Below are 21,416 nucleotides of genomic sequence, written 5' to 3' on the forward strand. Positions count from 1 at the left end.
TTAAAATAGGTTCTTAGGTTGAAGGATTGTTTGGTCTTAGATTTTGAGTTTTTTTTATTATTACTATTAGCGTAAAAAAAAAAATAATAACTGGGTCTGGCTGAAAGACAGGGGTGTTTATACTGTTTTTGTTGTTGTTGTATCGTTATTTATAATTTTGGAATAACAGGGTTTGAAGAAGAGACAAATCTCGATTTTTATTTTTATTCCACCGCAATATCATTACAGTATCTTAGTTTGGAGTTATATTATAATTTTTGAAACAACCGGGTCTGGAAAAAAGACCTTGCCTTTTGTGCTATATGAACGCATTACTATTTGGTTTTAGTTCTTAGTTTTAAGTAACCGGGTCTGGAGAAAACACTACGCTTGATTTTTAATTTCACTCTTAGTGCATATATTCACAATGCGCGCCGTATAAGTTAATACAACATCAAATACATATTTATTACATCAGTTTTAAGTAACTTGGTCTGGAGAAAAGACTAAGCTTGATTCTCATTTTTATTCCACTGGAATATCATCGTATCTTAGTTTGGACTTATATTATAGTTTTTAAAACAACCGGGTCTGGAAAAAAGACTTTGGACTTATATCATAATTTTGTAAATAGCCTGGTCTGGAAAAAAGACTTTGCACTTATATTATATTTTTTTAATTAACCGGATCTGGGGCCCATTTCATAAAGGTATAGCGTCAGTGTCAAATTTTCACTTGCAGCGTGAAATTTAATATTTGACGCTGCAGCGCATTTCATAAAAAGTTGACGCTCCAATAGGAGCGTCAACTTTTTACTGGAAAGTCAAGTATGGTTACTGGAGCGTCAAATAGGGTTAAATATTTGACGCTGGTCATAGGGGAGCGTCAAGTTGACACTGTAAAGGGTTTTTCATTGTTAAGAATGGCGTACGTTGTGCTCAGGCATGCCCAAAGGGCTCTTACAAGAGAACGGATATTTAGAGCAATGTCTGTGATAATTAATAATGGTTACACTTCGTAATTCCGAAGGTTCGTAATTCCGAAACACGTAAATTGCCTTTACCTCGATGTTCATCAATCAGAAAACGTAGAAGGGTTCGTTAATCCGAACATTTGTGGCGTTATTCCGAAGGTTCGATAATCTGAAAACGAAATAAGGTTTGTTAATCATTATGTTTTCGGAATCACGAACCTCATTTTGTTTTCGGATTAACAAACCTTCGGAATTACAAACCTCACTTTGTTTTCGGACTAACGAACCTTCGGAATAACGAACCCTATTTCGTTTTCGGACTTACGAACTTTCGGAATTACGAACCTTCGGAATAATGAACCTTCGGAATATGCAAACCATTGGAATAACGAAGCTTCGGAATTACGAATGTATGCGTTAATAATGCTAATAACATGAATAAAGAATATATTAAGGGAACGCTTTCTAGTAGAAATGCAGTTTCTTTTTTTTTTGTCCTACCTACCAAAAAAAAAATGTTAAAAAATTCTTCCGAAACAACAAATTTTTCAGTTATCACGGGGCAGGCCAAGGAAAAAAAAAGGGAAGTTATAGACAGACTTTAAAAAAAAAAGACAAATGGAGAGGATCTTTTTTCTTGTAGGAAAAAATAGAGGAAGGTAGATCTATTATGTGGAAGTGTTTAATTTAAAGCCTAAATTAAAAAAGTCCTAGGCCATAATAAAATGATAAAATATTTTTTTTTCTGTTTCTGACTTTCTCAACAACAAAAAAAGTCGTGGCCATGGCATTGTGGAATCCGTTCACTTTTAAAGTTTAAGTTTACGGTACTGAATGGTTATTCGCCGTTGAAACCGATAACTTAAAAATATTTCCATTATGAACAAAAATAATCTTTTAAGGTCATTTTCGATGTTTCATGCATAATTAGAGCCTACAAATTTACTTGCTTCAGGGTGATTTTTAATAGCACTGCACCAGCAGTGGCCTGCGCCTGCCTTGTTGTTGATACAACCTTGCATTACCGACACAAATAGTCAAGTGTGGGACTGGGATGAAAATTGTACGGTAGAAACTTTGTTGAAGGTGAAATTTTGACCGGCAATAATAATAAATTTTCCCCCTTTTTAAAATAATTTTTTCCCTGGCATAGGGCTAAATTAAATAAATTCTCTGAAAACTTACACAATGGAGAAACAATGCTATGCCATCCTGTGACAAATTTATATTTTCTTCTTACTCTCTTCTAGAATTGCAAACTATCGCCATAGTCATAGAGCCATCACTCTGCTTCAACTGCTAGTCTTATGCTGCAGACCCTGTTAGCAGCTGCTAAATAATAATTTCGCTCCCGAAAAAATTAATAAGCAAAAAAAATATATATATTCTCTTTCAATTTTTGTTCTTCTAATTTTGCTTCTCAAAGGTGGGGGGGGGGGGGGGAGCACGGGCCGGCTGTGCCCCCCCCCCTGGATCCGCCAGTGCTTTCTACCTAAACTTATGACTTGAATTGAAAACAAAAAAACTGGAGAGAAAAGGGATTTCCCCCTAATCAGCCTCGTACATGACTATTCAAATAAATAGCTGGAAAGTCAAGCTGACTTTCCAGCGAATGTGCTTTTATGAAATGCAAAGTTGCTATCATAGCCAGTTGCTAGCATAGCAAGCAAAAGCTGCTATTCTACCAGAGTTGCTATGATAGCAACTTGCTATGATAGCAACTCTTTATGAAATGGGCCCCTGGAAAATAGTCTTTGTACTTTTGTGCTATATGAACGCAATACTATAGGATTTTAGTTAAGAACGGATTCGCCAAAACTCCCTTCAAATTTATTACATTTGTGGGCGATCAAAAATTATTACATTAGTGGGTAAAGTGCATTATTACATTTGTGGGTGAAATTATTACATTCGTGGGTAAAGTGTTATTACATTTGTGGGTGTTATCACATTTGTGGGTGCAACCCCCCCCCCCCCTAGCACGTTGGTAAGACCATGTTAGAACGCCGATCTGGTGCCTTAACCCTTTGCACGCTGATGTTGCAATTTTGCACATTCGTACAATGCAGCAATCGTTATACTTATTTTCTCCCCTAACTTCATATTAGAGAAGCTAATAAATGGCAAACAGACCAGATAAATAACTCAAACTTGCTTTGATGATTTATATATATAAACAAATCAATGTTCTAAAACATTTTTTTTAAGGCAATGTCTCATGATAAATTACATTTGAAAGAACCCCAAAACAACAAACCTCTTCTTCGTGTTCATTTGCGTCTCTCACTTGAAGAAACAGAACGCTCATGCTATTCTTCAGTGGTCGCACGGGGACATACGGCGTACAAATAACACGCTTTCCAACGAACACCTCTTCGAGAATAGCCACGATCCAATATTCGGAGAAGTGATTGAAGGAGATATCTAGATCGCTATGTCTTACAACACACCTTGGACTAACACCGATGGAAGAAGATATCGCAACAAACTGTTTTGAAGCTGTCAGATAAAAGGAGACAACCAATATAAAATGTAGATAGAAACATATAAAATTCCTGATATACAGTATCTGTAACATGTCACATTTCTGTTAAAGAAAAGCTGTAAAAACACGGCTAGAAACATTAAGAAGTCTATTGTATAATGACAGATTTGCAAGCAAATTTTGTGTTCAAATAATGTTTGCATAAAAAGGGAAGAAGTGCATACAATTTGATAAATAGTTAGAATTTAATAGTTTCAATTGAATGATTACTCTTTACATACAGGTATTATTATAGTTTGTGTATGTGTCGCGATACTTCAATAATTTCATTTTTTGGTTAATGCATGTTTAAAGATGACTAATCAGCCATACCCATTTTTTCAAAGTGAGAACTTGTGCAGACATTTTACTTAGAGTTCACAAATAAGAATTGGGCACATTAAAACATTAGTGATTCTCTCAAGAAGAGAGGTTATACATATTGTTAACAATATACTATCAAACAAGGGTTTGATGGTATTCCAAACTTCCTGCTAAAGAGAATAATCTTGGCTGTCGTCGATCATTTGATTCATATCTTTAATACTTCTTTGAACACAGGAAGTGCACGCGTTTATTGTTTATTTTTTTGCTGAAAGCCGCCCAAGTAATCATGCTTTTCCAAATTAAGTTTGATAACCAACTCGTCTCAAATTAACGTCCAATGTCGTTCCTAACCTTTTATAAAAACATATTTGGAGTGAGAACCGTGATCATACACGAACAAGCACCTTCTTAATATGAAAAAAAATGTATATATATTTTCGAACTTCCTTTTGGGCTTCGCCAAAAAATCAGAAAACTTCGGATGCAATTCTTTTTCTGTTTCATGGATTTCTCCGAGGCATTCGACATCATTAACCACGAATTATTCTTCCGCATAAATTATTTAATTATGGCATTAGGGGGGAAGGCGTCAATCAGGATAGGTTGTAGGGGGGCTTTGGGGACTAATAAATTGACAATGATTGACCTACTCTCAAATTTTTAATCCAAAATTGTTGCCAGTTTAACCCTAAAAAACTGGGCTATTTTAAAAGTATTAAAGACTGGGGGCATCATTCCCCCCCCCCCCCCTTCTGATCTCGGCCGCCGTTCGCGGGATCGCGCCGAATTTCGGCACGCACATTCTTTACTGCATAAAGTACAAGGTAGTATTAAAAAAATAGAAAATAACGATTTTTTTATTATTATGAATAAAATATGCAAATTTATTCATGAAAAACATTTTCATATTTTACAGCCTATTTCATTTCAAATTTCCTTCTTTTTTTGCAGAGGTCATCTTTGTAATCTCATATAAAGGGTTTCCAAAAAAAAATCGCGAAAGCCAACTTTACCTTAACATGTATTTCTTTGTTTTTAAAAATTCTTATGCATTTCTTTGTTTTTTATGTTTTGTTTTTCATTGTTTTTTCAATGTAAATTATTACAAACCATTCGAAAACTGAATTAAACTCTAAATTATTTAAGCAGACCAATTAAACGAAAAATTATCACCCTTTTATGAATTTCATCTCCCTTAAACTTTGTACACAAAAAATTAAAATGAGCCTTTCACCAAAAAAGTTGCGCGAGATAAAAAAAAGTCATAAATTTCTGCCGCGCTATCTTTTTGCGTTTCTGAAATATCGCGCGAAGGGTTGGGGGGGGGGGTGCTCCCCCAGTCGTCTTAGGGTTAATTTTTAATCGTACAGACTTACTAATGGGCTCAAATATATTCTCAATTACGCTCATTTAATGATGGACAATGCTGTGCAAAAAAATTACTTATTACGCATGAAACAGACACAAACGGCCATTTTGGAGAAAGTGATTTTGTATGATTTGCTCTATAAATCGGTTTAACATAATGCTCAATGAGGGAGTAATAGAGGATGATACAAAAAAATATCTAAGTGGTAAACCTAGCCTTGATCTCCTAGTCAGAAAATAATGACATTTAAATATCCAAAATGGAAACCGGCGTCCATTTTGAAGAAAGTGAATTTTGAAATATTATCAAAACTTGAAAGTGGATATGTATCATGAAATGTTAGCATGATGGTAATCATTTTATATTAATGATTTTTTTTGTACGAGTTTCGTGTAACATGATTATGGACGAAGATCATTTTGACCGTGTTGTATTATAAATGACATCATACATTTGAAAGTAGATGAATAATTTCATGGAAACTGGACCAATAGGAAATCAAGTATCAGTGAATCTCCTACCTGGATATCAGGTCACATAATCAAGGTCAAATGGGAAAGCGTCCATGTACTTACACCATATTGGTGACATCCGCATCGAAACCTTAACGATTTTTTTTACATGCGTCGTGTATCCTAAAGTATGCTAACCTATATCATACAATCTGGACATATGGGTAAATCTCTGATTTCCATGCAAATGTTTCAGGTAACAAAGTTCAATGAACTTTGACCAAATTGTAAGGTCAACATTCGAAATTATGATAACGGGCAATCTAACTCAAATAAATAAATAATAACCAAAAAATATTTCAGGGGAAAAAGAAAAATCAGAAAACAGAATGGTCGATCCGTGAAAATTTGAACAAAATCGGACAAACAACAATAATGATGATGATAATTAATGATAATAATAAAAATAATAAGGCATTTTTTGTATAGCGCATATCCGATATCATATAAAGTTACTACGTTTTTCCAAAGGAATTGGATATTACAAAAAAGTCATGAATCTTAGAAATGTATAAAAATCGATAATCATTATACCAATGAGACTTCAATATGGCAGCATTTGTGATGTCAGAGTGATGTAAGGCAAATACTACTTTTCCATTTGTTCAAATCCATAAAATAGTTTTTTTTTTTTTTCAAAACGTTTAGTTCAAATTACTTTGTCTTTCACGAGGACATGAATCAATACGCTACCTGAATTATTTTTTTTGTATTACTGTCCCCTGGAAATAGTTACTTAGGAAAAAAACAATGAATTTGTGAGGGCTAAGGTGCCACAATTTTGATTTTAGATATTTATATTTCCGAAAACCCTTTCAAGACGGTCATTTTGAAACATCCAATATGGTGGCAATATAGGGGTCGGTGCTCACACCCTAACGTTTACAAAATGTTAGAGATTTTGAAAACATTATAAACTAAGTTATGCTTTGATTCATTCAGGTAAAATACGAATTACGAACAGAAATAAATTTCATCATCTGCGCTTACTGGTTTAAAACGGAGAACAGTTTCACGTCCGATCCGGCATCATTTTCTTCAGCTCATCTGAACTGGTTGGAAATCGTCGTTGCCGCTTGGAGGCGACGCACAATCGATTGTCGTTGAGACGTCGAGGATTTTTTTTCGGATTACAGGGTTGTCATTCCGAGAGAAGCTATGTCGTAATCCCCTCCTATGTTGAGGAAGGGGTTCTCCGCGGTGACGTAGACTACTTTGCGGACCCCCTCTCAAACCATTTAGGTTCTTTATTTTGAATGAGCACATTTTGCCTTTGAAATTGTGTTTAGATATGTTTAGGTGTTCCTCGACTTCTCAAAGACAATAAAATCGATTGTGCGTCGCCACCAAACAGCAACGACGATTTCCAGCCAGTTCAGACGAGCTGAAGAAGCTTCCCGGATCGGACGTGAAACTGTTCTCCGTTTTAAACAAGTAAGTCCTGATGATCAGATTTAATTCTATTCGTAGTTAACAGATTTTATATCTGTCAAATAAAAACTGTCCCCAAATTAGAACATAGTGAGCCAGACTAGATGGGTGGTTCCCACCAATAAATGGGTGATATTTAGTCAGCCCTATTTAGTTTTTGTATTATATTTCATGCATTAACATAATACAGTTACAGGTAAGGGAAACTTCAGCCAAGCAAAATAAAACCAGTAGAATATTCCAATTACGATAATAATTACAACGTGATATCAAATTAATGCGAATTTCGATTGGCAATACTCAATTCAGAATGTTGCTTTTGCTAGGCCCGTTTCCTTCCAGTTGTGGCAAGCCATTTTTGACATCCCTGACAAATAAAGGTTAGTGTTTGGTTATGCATTAATAACAGAATGACGATTTGGCGTCATCTTATACATAAGTTTTTCCACACAAATAAAATGAAAGTAAACAAATTATCCATCATAAAGTCTTTAAATTGATTCTCATTGATTCTCTATCATTATATCATATTCTTTACCCCTGAAATGTATTCTGTTTAATATTGGAACGAAATATAACATTTGATGTTTATGTTAATAAGAAGTGTTTACCACTTTGTCGATAATATGAAACGATTTCCACCTTCTCTGGCTTTGTGAACCTGCCACAGTGGGGCATCGTTATTTCAACAGGGTGTCCAAAGACTGCATCAGAAGGCAACCTTATCTCCAAGCCGACTGTAATTATGGCTTCATTTTCTTTAATCAACAGCTCAGGTGGGACATCCGTTATTGCGTTGACAATAAAATCCTTTGCACTGTAAGCTTCATTTCTTGGAATTCGAACTTCAATACCATGATTCTCGAGTCGAATTGTGTCAGGATCATCATTTGATTCTTCGCTGATTTGTAGACTTTTTCGAGTGCTAAACGAACCAACATTTCTTCCTTTTAAAACAGAATATTTAATACATTATTTAGAAGATATAACAAGAATAAAAAAAAGACATTGAGGAATATTTCCAAAAACGTTCTTCGAAACGTACTTGGAACTATTTGTATGGTTTTAGAGGTTGGTCTGATTTAAAATAAGTAATTTTGGAGAATTAACAAATAAAATTGTTTCATTGTCAGTACACTAAATATCAATGGATTTTTTTCGTACTTAAACTCCGGGTTAATCAAGGTGACATTACGTTGTATTGAACATATCAAATTTCATGAATATTTTTTTCCATTGATGTATTGAATAGACAGGAATCAAGCTTGATATTGACATTCCTCTAAGGAATATTCCAAAGTACATTAAAACATTAATACACGAACGTGTATACTTAATGGCTGTCAAATGAGATAGGTAAAAAATAAACAAAATCAAGAATATAAACACATTAAAGAACATTTTCGAAAACGTACTTTGAGTCGTACTTAAAACTATTCGTATGGTGTTAGAGGTTGGTCTGATTTTAAATATGTAATTTTAGAGAATCGAAAAATATAATTATTATATTGTCATGAGACTTTCAATCAATTAATTTTTGCTTGTACTTATACTGTAGTTAATCAAGGTGACTGTTCGTCGTGTTTAATATATCTGATATCATGAAGGAATCTTTTTTGTTGATATATTGAATATTCAGAAATCAAGCTTATAGACATTATTTAAAGAATAGTAAAGAATATATTAAAATTTAAATGCATTAGGGTGTATATTCACATTATGTCAATTAAGATGAGGAAAAAGAGAAAGAGTTACAAGAATTTAAAGACAGTAAGGAATATTTTCAAAACCGAACTTAGAAACGTACTTGGAACTATTCGTATTGTTCTAGAGGTTAGTTAGATTTGAAATAAGTAGATTTTGATGATTGAAAATTAGAATTATTTTATTATCATTCTATTAAATATCAATTGATCTTTGTTCGTACTTCTACCATGGTTAATCAAGGTGATTGAACGTTGTATTAAACGTATCTGATTACATGAAGAAACTTTTTCCGCTGATATATTGAATACACAAAAATCAATCCTATTTAAATTTATCTAAAGAATAGTCGAAAATACATTAACATATAAATGCATTAAGGTGTATACTCACATGCTGTCATTTAAAGATAAATGCCAGTTGTGGTAACGATCTCAAAATGTTCTTTTTACAGAATCTAATATAATGACCACCCTAGTTTTTGTTAGTATGAATAACAAAAATTGTGCTAAAGGATTTTGAAAGATATTGCGTAATTGCTGAGAAATAAGCAAAATAAGCACGGATTTGGTCACTTCCGTCGAGTCTTTATTGTAGCAATAGTAATACACAGTCCCACCTGTGCCTATCTGTGTTGGCGATCTTTAGTGTGATCGTTTTTCAGCTTAGATTTTATGATTTCACCAAGTTCAGTTTATAATAATAATAATGGGTATTTAGAGGCGCTAAAAACAAAAAGTACCATAGCGCGTACAATGTAGGAATAACAATTTAACATTTGCAATAATTACTACAATATTTAACATAAAAAGGGAAATTAATTATTGAGGAAAAAGGTATGTCTTAAGGGAAGATCTGAAGCCAAGAACACTGGAAGCATTTCTTATTGAAAGAGGGATAGTATTCCAAGTCTTGGCAGCTGCTACAGCAAACCGTTTTTCGGCAGAGGAGGGTTTTGACAAGGGAATGCAAAGTCTGCATGTGTCAGTGATTGAAAGAAGATTACGAGAGGGTGTGTATAATTTGATGGTATTATTAGGATATTCAGGTGCTAGATGATTTAGAGTTTTGTATACATATAAACAGACTTTAAACTAAATACGTTGGAATAGAGGTAGCCAGTGGAGTTCCTTAAGTAGGGGTGTAGTGTGAGTTCGGGATCCAAAGCCAAAAATTAATCGAGCGGCACGATTCTGAATAACCTCAAGTTTTGTTCTATCTCTAGCTGACAAAACAATATATAAACTATTACAGTAATCTAACCGAGAAAGAATAAGTGCTCGCACAGCATGGTGACATGTCTTAAGATCAATGAATCTACGAATCCTCCACAAATTGCTGAGATGATAATTACAATTACGGACAACCTGATTTACTTGAGCAGACAGTGTGAACATGTTATCAATGCATACTCCAAGAACAGTAGTTTTAGTGGAGATGGGGATGCATTGACCATTAACATTAAGCTGAATATGTGATATTGATTGCAGATGGCGGGCAGAAGAACAGAGAGCTATGAATTCAGTTTTGCTATTATTCAGCTGGAGATAATTAGATGATTTATGTAACTGTACCAGATCTAGATCCACGATGATATAGTAATACTAATATTGGTTTTACATACTTTCTCACGAAATCGGTGTTTTACTGCAACTACTTTTATTTAGCTTTACGATGAGGAAATTATAAAGAATTACAAGAACATAAAACGAGTAAGGAATAGTTTCGAAACGTACTTTGAACTATTCGTGGGGTTTTAGAGGTTGGTCTGATTTAAAATAATTAATTTTGGAGAATTAAAAAATAAAATTGTTTCATTGTCAGTACACTAAATATCAATAGAATTGTTTTCGTACTTATACTCCGGGTTAATCAAGGTGACATTACGTTGTATTGAACATATCAAATTTCATGAATATTTTTTTCCATTGATGAATTGAATAGACAGGATTCAAGCTTAATATTGAAATTCCTCTAAGGAATATTCCAAAGTACATTAAAACATTAATACATGAACGTGTATACTTACCACCTGTCAAATAAGATAATGAAAAAGAGAAAGAATAACAAGAATAAAAAAAAAACATTGAGGAATATTTCCAAAAACGTACTTCGAAATGTACTTGGAACTATTTGTATGGTTTTACAGCTTGGTCTGATTTAAAACAATTAATTTTGGAGAATTAAAAAATAAAATTGTTTCATTGTCAGTACACTAAATATCAATAGAATTTGTTTCGTACTTATACTTCAGGTAAAGCAAGGTGACATTACGTTGTATTGAACATATCAAATTTCATGAAGATTTTTTTTTTCCGTTGATGTATTAAATAGACAGGATTCAAGCTTTATATTGACATTCCTCTAAGGAATATTCCAAAGTACATTAAAACATTAATACATGAACGTGTATACTTACGTGCTGTCAAATAAGAATAAAATCAAGAATATAAACACATTAAAGAACATTTTCGAAAACGTACTTTGAGTCGTACTTAAAACTATTTCTATGGTGTTAGAGGTTGGCCTTATTTTAAATATGTCATTTTAAAAAAATCGAAAAATAGAATAATTATATTGTCATGAGACTTTCTATCAATGAATTTTTGCTTGTACTTATACTGTAGTTAATCAAGGTGACTGTTCGTTCTGTTTAATATATCTGATATCATGAAGGAATCTTTTTTGTTGATATATTGAATATTCAGAAATCAAGCTTATAGACATTATTTAAAGAATAATAAAAAAATACATTAAAATTAAAATGCATTAGGGTGTATATTCACATTGTGTCAATTAAGATGAGGAAAAAGAGAAAGAATAAAAAAAAAAAAAAAACATTAAGGAATATTTACAAAAACGTACTTCGAAACGTACTTTAAACTATTTGTGTGGTTTTAGAGGTAGGTCTGATTTAAAATAAGGAATTTTGGAGAATTAAAAAATAAAATTGTTTTATTGTCAGTACACTAAATATCAATAGAATTTTTTTCGTACTTATACTCTGGGTTATCCAAGGTGACATTACGTTGTATTGAACAAATCAAATTTCATTTTTAAAAAATCAATTGATTTATTGAATAGACAGGATTCAAGCTTTATATTAACATTCCTCTAAGGAATATTCCAAAGTAGATTAAAATATTAATACATGAACGTGTATACTTACGTGCTGTCATATAAGAATAAAGTCAAGAATATAAACACATTAAAGAACATTTTCGAAAACGTACTTTGAGTCGTACTTAAAACTATTCGTATGGTGTTAGAGGTTGGCCTGATTTTAAATATGTAATTTTAGAGAATCGAAAAATAGAATTATTATATTTTCATGAGACTTTCTATCAATAAATTTTTGCTTGTACTTATACTGTAGTTAATCAAGGTGACTGTTCGTTCTGTTTAATATATCTGATATCATGAAGGAATCTTTTTTGTTGATATATTGAATATTCAGAAATCAAGCTTATATACATTATTTAGAGAATAGTAAATAAATACATTAAAATTAAAATGCATTAGGGTATATATTTACATTCTGTCAATTAAGATGAGGAAAAAGAGAAAGAATTACAAGAATTGAAAGACAGTAAGGAATATTTTCAAAACCGAACTTCGAAACGTACTTTACACTATTTGTGTGGTTTTAGAGGTAGGTCTGATTTAAAATAAATAATTTTGGAGAATTAAAAAATAAAATTGTTTTATTGTCAGTACACAAAATATCAATATAATTTTTTCGTACTTATACTCTGGGTTAATCAAGGTGACATTACGTTGTATTGAACAAATCAAATTTCATAAAGATTTTTTTCCATTGATGTATTAAATAGGCAGGAATTAAGCTTTATATTGACATACCTCTAAGGAATATTCCAAAGTACATTAAAACATTAATACATGAACGTGTATACTTACGTGCTGTCAAATAAGAATAAAATCAAGAATATAAACACATTAAAGAACATTTTCGAAAACGTACTTTGGGTCGTATTTAAAACTATTCGTATGGTGTTAGAGGTTGGCCTGATTTTAAATATGTCATTTTAAAAAAAATCGAAAAATAGAATTATGATATTGTCATGAGACTTTCTATCAATGAATTTTTGCTTGTACTTATACTGTAGTTAATCAAGGTGACTGTTCGTCGTGTTTAATATATCTAATATCATGAAGGAATCTTTTTTGTTGATATATTGAATATTCAGAAATCAAGCTTATAGACATTATTTAAAGAATAGTAAAAAAATACATTAAAATTAAAATGCATTAGGGTGTATATTCACATTGTGTCAATTAAGATGAGGAAAAAGAGAAATAATAAAAAAAATAAAAAAAAACATTAAGGAATACTTCCAAAAACGTACTTCGAAACGTACTTTAAACTATTTGTGTGGTTTTAGAGGTAGGTCTGATTTAAAATAAGGAATTTTGGAGAATTAAAGAATAAAATTGTTTTATTGTCAGTACACTAAATATCAATAGAATTTTTTTCGTACTTATACTCTGGGTTATCCAAGGTGACATTACGTTGTATTGAACAAATCAAATTTCATTTTTAAAAAATCAATTGATTTATTGAATAGACAGGATTCAAGCTTTATATTAACATTCCTCTAAGGAATATTCCAAAGTAGATTAAAATATTAATACATGAACGTGTATACTTACGTGCTGTCATATAAGAATAAAATCAAGAATATAAACACATTAAAGAACATTTTCGAAAACGTACTTTGAGTCGTACTTAAAACTATTCGTATGGTGTTAGAGGTTGGCCTGATTTTAAATATGTAATTTTAGAGAATCGAAAAATAGAATTATTATATTTTCATGAGACTTTCTATCAATAAATTTTTGCTTGTACTTATACTGTAGTTAATCAAGGTGACTGTTCGTTCTATTTAATATATCTGATATCATGAAGGAATCTTTTTTGTTGATATATTGAATATTCAGAAATCAAGCTTATATACATTATTTAGAGAATAGTAAAAAAATACATTAAAATTAAAATGCATTAGGGTGTATATTCACATTCTGTCAATTAAGATGAGGAAAAAGAGAAAGAATTACAAGAATTTAAAGACAGTAAGGAATATTTTCAAAACCGAACTTAGAAACGTACTTGGAACTATTCGTATTGTTCTAGAGGTTGGTTAGATTTGAAATAAGTATTTTTTGGTGATTTAAATTATAATTATTTTATTATTATTCCATTAAATATCAATTGATTTTTGTTCGTACTTCTACCATGGTTAATCAAGGTGAGTGTACGTTGTATTGAACGTATCTGATTACATGAAGAAAATTTTTCCGCTGATATATTGAATACACAAAAATCAATCCTATTGACATTTCTCTAAAGAATAGTCCAAAATACATTAACATATAAATGCATTAAAGTGTATACTTACATGTACGTTGTGTTTAATGTATCTGATTACATGAAGAAACTTTTTTCCAATGATATATTGAATAGACAGAAATAAAGCTTTTTGAAATTCCTTTAATGAAAATTCCAAACTACATTAAAATATCAATACATGAACGTGTATACTTACTGGCTGTCAAATGAGATAACGAAAAGATAAACAATAACAAGAGTATAAACACATTAAAGACCATTTTCGAAAACGTACTTTGAAATGTACTTAAAACTATTCGTATGGTGTTAGAGGTTGGCCTGATTTTAAATATGTCATTTTAAAAAAATCGAAAAATAGAATTATGATATTGTCATGAGACTTTCTATCAATGAATTTTTGCTTGTACTTATACTGTAGTTAATCAAGGTGACTGTTCGTCGTGTTTAATATATCTAATATCATGAAGGAATCTTTTTTGTTGATATATTGAATATTCAGAAATCAAGCTTATAGACATTATTTAAAGAATAGTAAAAAAATACATTAAAATTAAAATGCATTAGGGTGTATATTCACATTGTGTCAATTAAGATGAGGAAAAAGAGAAAGAATTACAAGAATTTAAAGACAGTAAGGAATATTTTCAAAACCGAACTTAGAAACGTACTTGGAACTATTCGTATTGTTCTAGAGGTTGGTTAGATTTCAAATAAGTATTTTTTGGTGATTTAAATTATAATTATTTTATTATTATTCCATTAAATATTTAATTGATTTTTGTTCGTACTTCTACCATGGTTAATCAAGGTGAGTGTACGTTGTATTGAACGTATCTGATTACATGAAGAACATTTTTCCGCTGATATATTGAATACACAAAAATCAATCCTATTGACATTTCTCTAAAGAATAGTCCAAAATACATTAACATATAAATGCATTAAAGTGTATACTCACATGTACGTTGTGTTTAATGTATCTGATTACATGAAGAAATTTTTTTCCAATGATATATTGAATAGACAGAAATAAAGCTTTTTGAAATTCCTTTAATGAATATTCCAAACTACATTAAAAGATTAATACATGGACGTGTATACTTACGGACTGTCAAACAAGATAACGAAAAGATAAACAATAACAAGAGTATAAACACATTAAAGACCATTTTCGAAAACGTACTTTGAAACGTACTTAAAACTATTCGTATGGTGTTAGAGGTTGGCCTGATTTTAAATATGTAATTTTAGAGAATCGAAAAATAGAATTATCATATTGTCATGAGACTTTCTATCAATAAATTTTTGCTTGTACTTATACTGTAGTTAATCAAGGTGACTGTTTGTTGTGTTTAATATATCTGATATCATGAAGGAATCTTTTTTGTTGATATATTGAATATTGAGAAATCAAGCTTATAGACATTATTTAAAGAATAGTAAAAAAAATACATTAAAATTAAAATGCATTAGGGTGTATTTCACATTGTGTCAATTAAGATGAGGAAAGAGAAAGAATAACAAAAATAAGAACAAACATTGAGGAATATTTCCAAAAACGTACTTCGAAACGTACTTTGAACTATTTGTGTGGTTTTAGAGGTAGGTCTGATTTAAAATAAGGAATTTAGGAGAATTAAAAAATAAAATTGTTTTATTGTCAGTACACTTAATATCAATATAATTTTTTCGTACTTATACTCTGGGTTAATCAAGGTGACATTACGTTATATTGAACAAATCAAATTTCATAAAGATTTTTCTTCCATTGATGTATTGAATAGACAGGATTCAAGCTTCATATTGACATTCCTCTAAGGAATATTCCAAAGTACATTAAAATATTAATACATGAACGTGTATACTTACCATCTGTCAAATAAGATAACGAAAAGATAAACAATAACAAGAGTATAAACACATTAAAGACCATTTTCGAAAACGTACTTTGAAACGTATTTAAAACTATTCGTATGGTGTTAGAGGTTGGCCTGATTTTAAATATGTAATTTTAGAGAATCGAAAAATAGAATCATTATATTGTCATGAGACTTTCTATCAATAAATTTTTGCTTGTACTTATACTGTAGTTAATCAAGGTGACTGTTTGTTGTGTTTAATATATCTGATATCATGAAGGAATCTTTTTTGTTGATATATTGAATATTGAGAAATCAAGCTTATAGACATTATTTAAAGAATAGTAAAAAAATACATTAAAATTAAAATGCATTAGGGTGTATACTCACATTCTGTCAATTAAGATGAGGAAACAGAGAAAGAGTTGCAAGAATTTAAAGACAGTAAGGAATATTTTCAAAACCGAACTTAGAAATGTACTTGGAACTATTTGAGTGGCTTTAGAGGTAGGTCTGATTTAAAAGAAGTAATTTTGGAGAATTAAAAAATAAAATTGTTTTATTGTCAGTACACTAAATATCAATATAATTTGTTTCGTACTTATACTCCGGGTTAATCAAGGTGACATTACGTTGTATCGAACAAATCAAATTTCATGAAGATTTTTTTCCATTGAAATATTGAATAGACAGGATTCAAGCTTTATATTGACATTCCTCTAAGGAATATTCCAAAGTACATTAAAATATTAATACATGAACGTGTATACTTACCCTCTGTCAAATAAGATAACGAAAAGATAAACAATAACAAGAGTATAAACACATTATAGACCATTTTCGAAAACGTACTTTGAAACGTACTTAAAACTATTCGTATGGTGTTAGAGGTTGGCCTGATTTTAATTATGTAATTTTAGAGAATCGAAAAATAGAATTATTATATTGTCATGAGACTTTCTATCAATACATTTTTGCTTGTACTTATACTTTAGTTAATCAAGGTGACTGTTTGTTGTGTTTAATATATCTGATATCATGAAGGAATCTTTTTTGTTGATATATTGAATATTGAGAAATCAAGCTTATAGACATTATTTAAAGAATAGTAAAAAAAAACATTAACATTAAAATGCATTAGGGTATATTTCACATTGTGTCAATTAAGATGAGGAAAGAGAAAGAATAACAAAAATAAGAAAAAACATTGAGGAATATTTCCAAAAACGTACTTCGAAACGTACTTTGAACTATTTGTGTGGTTTTAGAGGTAGGTCTGATTTAAAATAAGGAATTTTGGAGAATTAGAAAATAAAATTGTTTTATTGTCAGTACACTAAATATCAATATAATTTTTTCGTACTTATACTCTGGGTTAATCAAGGTGACATTACGTTATATAGAACAAATCAAATTTCATAAAGATTTTTCTTCCATTGATGTATTGAATAGACAGGATTCAAGCTTCATATTGACATTCCTCTAAGGAATATTCCAAAGTACATTAAAATATTAATACATGAACGTGTATACTTACCATCTGTCAAATAAGATAACGAAAAGATAAACAATAACAAGAGTATAAACACATTAAAGACCATTTTCGAAAACGTACTTTGAAACGTATTTAAAACTATTCGTATGGTGTTAGAGGTTGGCCTGATTTTAAATATGTAATTTTAGAGAATCGAAAAATAGAATCATTATATTGTCATGAGACTTTCTATCAATAAATTTTTGCTTGTTCTTATACTGTAGTTAATCAAGGTGACTGTTTGTTGTGTTTAATATATCTGATATCATGAAGGAATCTTTTTTGTTGATATATTGAATATTGAGAAATCAAGCTTATAGACATTATTTAAAGAATAGTAAAAAAATGCATTAAAATTAAAATGCATTAGGGTGTATACTCACATTCTGTCAATTAAGATGAGGAAACAGAGAAAGAGTTGCAAGAATTTAAAGACAGTAAGGAATATTTTCAAAACCGAACTTAGAAATGTACTTGGAACTATTTGAGTGGCTTTAGAGGTAGGTCTGATTTAAAAGAAGTAATTTTGGAGAATTAAAAAATAAAATTGTTTTATTGTCAGTACACTAAATATCAATATAATTTGTTTCGTACTTATACTCCGGGTTAATCAAGGTGACATTACGTTGTATCGAACAAATCAAATTTCATGAAGATTTTTTTCCATTGAAATATTGAATAGACAGGATTCAAGCTTTATATTGACATTCCTCTAAGGAATATTCCAAAGTACATTAAAATATTAATACATGAACGTGTATACTTACCCTCTGTCAAATAAGATAACGAAAAGATAAACAATAACAAGAGTATAAACACATTATAGACCATTTTCGAAAACGTACTTTGAAACGTACTTAAAACTATTCGTATGGTGTTAGCAGTTGGCCTGATTTTAAATATGTAATTTTAGAGAATCGAAAAATAGAATTATTATATTGTCATGAGACTTTCTATCAATAAATTTTTGCTTGTACTTATACTGTAGTTAATCAAGGTGACTGTTCGTTCTGTTTAATATATCTGATATCACGAAGGAATTTTTTTTGTTGATATATTTAATATTCAGAAATCAAGCTTATAGACATTTTTTAAAGAATAGTAAAAAAATGCATTAAAATTAAAATGCATTAGGGTGTATATTCACATTCTGTCAACTAAGATGAGGAAAAAGAGAAATAATTACAAGAATTTAAAGACAGTAAGGAATATTTTTAAAAACCGAACTTAGAAACGTACTTGGAACTATTCGTATTGTTCTAGAGGTTGGTTAGATTTGAAATAAGTAGTTTTTGATGATTGAAATTAGAATTATTTTATAATCATTCCATTAAATATCAATTGATTTTTGTTCGTACTTCTACCATGGTTTATCAAGGTGAGTGTACGTTGTATTGAACGTATCTGATTACATGAAGAAACTTTTTCCGCTGATATATTGAATGCACAAAAATCAATCCTATTGAAATTTCTCTAAAGAATAGTCGAAAATACATTAACATATAAATGCATTAAAGTGTATACTCACATGTACGTTGTGTTTAATGTATCTGATTACATGAAGAATTTTTTTTCCAATGATATAATAAATAGACAGAAATAAAGCTTTTTGAAATTCATTTAAAGAATATTCCAAACTACATTAAAATGTAAATACATGAACGTGTATACTTACGGACTGTCAAATGAGATAACGAAAAGATAAACAATAACAAGAGTATAAACACATTAAAGACCATTTTCGAAAACGTACTTTGAAACGTACTTAAAACTATTCGTATGGTGTTAGAGGTTGGCCTGATTTTAAATATGTAATTTTAGAGAATCGAAAAATAGAATTATTATATTGTCATGAGACTTTCTATCAATAAATTTTTGCTTGTACTTATACTGTAGTTAATCAAGGTGACTGTTTGTTGTGTTTAATATATCTGATATCATTAAGGAATCTTTTTTGTTGATATATTGAATATTGAGAAATCAAGCTTATAGACATTATTTAAAGAATAGTAAAAAATACATTAAAATTAAAATGCATTAGGGTGTATTTCACATTGTGTCAATTAAGATGAGGAAAAAGAGAAAGAATAACAAAAATAAGAAAAAACATTGAGGAATATTTCCAAAAACGTACTTCGAAACGTACTTTGAACTATTTGTGTGGTTTTAGAGGTAGGTTTTTATTTAAAATAAGGAATTTTGGAGAATCAAAAAATAAAATTGTTTTATTGTCAGTACACTAAATATCAATATAATTTTTTCGTACTTATACTCTGGGTTAATCAAGGTGACATTACGTTATATTGAACAAATCAAATTTCATAAAGATTTTTCTTCCATTGATGTATTGAATAGACAGGATTTAAGCTTCATGTTGACATTCCTCTAAGGAATATTGCAAAGTACATTAAAATATTAATACATGAACGTGTATACTTACCATCTGTCAAATAAGATAACGAAAAGATAAACAATAACAAGAGTATAAACACATTAAAGACCATTTTCGAAAACGTACTTCGAAACGTACTTGGAACTATTTGTATGGTTTCAGAGGTTGGTCTGATTTGAAATAAGTAATTTAAAAAAATAAAAAAATATAATTGTTTTATTGTCAGTACACTAAATATCAATGGATTTTTGTTCGTACTTATACTCTAGGTTAATCAAGGCGACCTTGTGTTGTATTGTACATATCTAATTTCATTAAGATTCTTTTTTCCATTGGTATATTAAATACACGGAAATCAAGCTTATTGACTTTCCTCTAAAAAATAGTCAAAAGAACATTAAAATATGAATACATAAACGTGCATACTTACGCGCTGTCAAATAAGATAAGGAAAAGAAAAAGAATAACAAGAATATAAAAACATTAAGGAATATTCTCAAAAACGTACTTTGAAACGTACTTGAAACTATTTGTATGGTTTCAGAGGTTAGTCTGATTTGAAATCAGTAATTTTAGAGAATCGAAAAATAGAATTTTTTATTGTCATGACACTAAATATCAATGGTTTTTTTTAATTTATACTGTGGTTAATCAAGGTGACTGTATGTTGTGTTTAATATATCTGATTTAATAAATTATTTTATTGTCATTACATAGATATAATTGGATTTTTTTCATCGTACTTATACTGTGGTTTGATCAAGGTAACCGTACACTGAATTGAACATATTTGATTACATAAAGATTTTTTTTCTATTTATATATTAAATAGACAGAGTCAAGCTTTATATTGACATTCCTTTAAGGAATAATCCAAACTACATTAAATAATAATTTCATTTGGTTGTATACTCAATTCCTGTCAATTAAGATGAGGAAAAAGGGAAAGAATAACAAGAATATAAAAATATTAAGGAATATTTTCGAAAAAGAACTTCGAAACATACCTGAAACTATTTGTATAGTTTCAGAGGTTGGTCTGATTTGAAATAAGTAATTTTAGAAAATCAAAAATTATAATTGTTTTATTGTCAGTACACTAAATATCAATGGATTTTGGCTCGTACTTAAACTCCGGGTTAATCAAGGCGACATTACGTTGTATTGAACATATCTAATTTCATGAAGATTTTTTTTCCCATTGGTATAATACACAGAAATCAAACTTATTGACTTTCTTCTAATGACAGTCAAAAGTACATTAAAATATGAATACATGAACGTGTATACTTACCGACTGTCAATTAAGATGAGGAAAAAGAGAAAGAATAACAAAAATAAAAAAACAACATTGAGGAATATTTTGGAAAACGTAGTTCGAAACGTTCTTGGAACTATTTGTAAGGTTTCAGAGGTTGGTCTGATTAAAAAAAGGGTAATTTTG

The 21,416-nt window shown here is 30.1% G+C and overlaps 1 protein-coding gene across 1 annotated transcript in view; it reads right to left on the reverse strand.

Annotated features, from left to right (window-relative positions):
• Positions 1 to 1,989: 1,989 nt before the first annotated feature.
• Positions 1,990 to 21,416, reverse strand: part of LOC129263377 (uncharacterized) — a 79,892-nt gene continuing 60,465 nt past the window's right edge. Inside the window, exons 69-86 of the mRNA XM_064100752.1 lie at positions 21,267 to 21,269; positions 20,403 to 20,405; positions 20,021 to 20,023; positions 19,256 to 19,258; positions 18,348 to 18,350; positions 17,584 to 17,586; positions 16,821 to 16,823; positions 16,057 to 16,059; positions 15,293 to 15,295; positions 14,384 to 14,386; positions 13,491 to 13,493; positions 12,738 to 12,740; positions 11,989 to 11,991; positions 11,239 to 11,241; positions 10,849 to 10,851; positions 7,727 to 8,086; positions 3,210 to 3,451; positions 1,990 to 2,001 (exon numbers count right to left, since the gene is read on the reverse strand). Coding sequence (XP_063956822.1) covers positions 1,990 to 2,001; positions 3,210 to 3,451; positions 7,727 to 8,086; positions 10,849 to 10,851; positions 11,239 to 11,241; positions 11,989 to 11,991; positions 12,738 to 12,740; positions 13,491 to 13,493; positions 14,384 to 14,386; positions 15,293 to 15,295; positions 16,057 to 16,059; positions 16,821 to 16,823; positions 17,584 to 17,586; positions 18,348 to 18,350; positions 19,256 to 19,258; positions 20,021 to 20,023; positions 20,403 to 20,405; positions 21,267 to 21,269 — 659 coding nt within the window. The remainder of the gene's footprint in view (positions 2,002 to 3,209; positions 3,452 to 7,726; positions 8,087 to 10,848; positions 10,852 to 11,238; positions 11,242 to 11,988; positions 11,992 to 12,737; positions 12,741 to 13,490; positions 13,494 to 14,383; positions 14,387 to 15,292; positions 15,296 to 16,056; positions 16,060 to 16,820; positions 16,824 to 17,583; positions 17,587 to 18,347; positions 18,351 to 19,255; positions 19,259 to 20,020; positions 20,024 to 20,402; positions 20,406 to 21,266; positions 21,270 to 21,416) is intronic.

This window comes from Lytechinus pictus, chromosome 6 (genome assembly GCF_037042905.1).
Source record: "Lytechinus pictus isolate F3 Inbred chromosome 6, Lp3.0, whole genome shotgun sequence".
Lineage (NCBI taxonomy): Eukaryota > Metazoa > Echinodermata > Echinoidea > Temnopleuroida > Toxopneustidae > Lytechinus > Lytechinus pictus.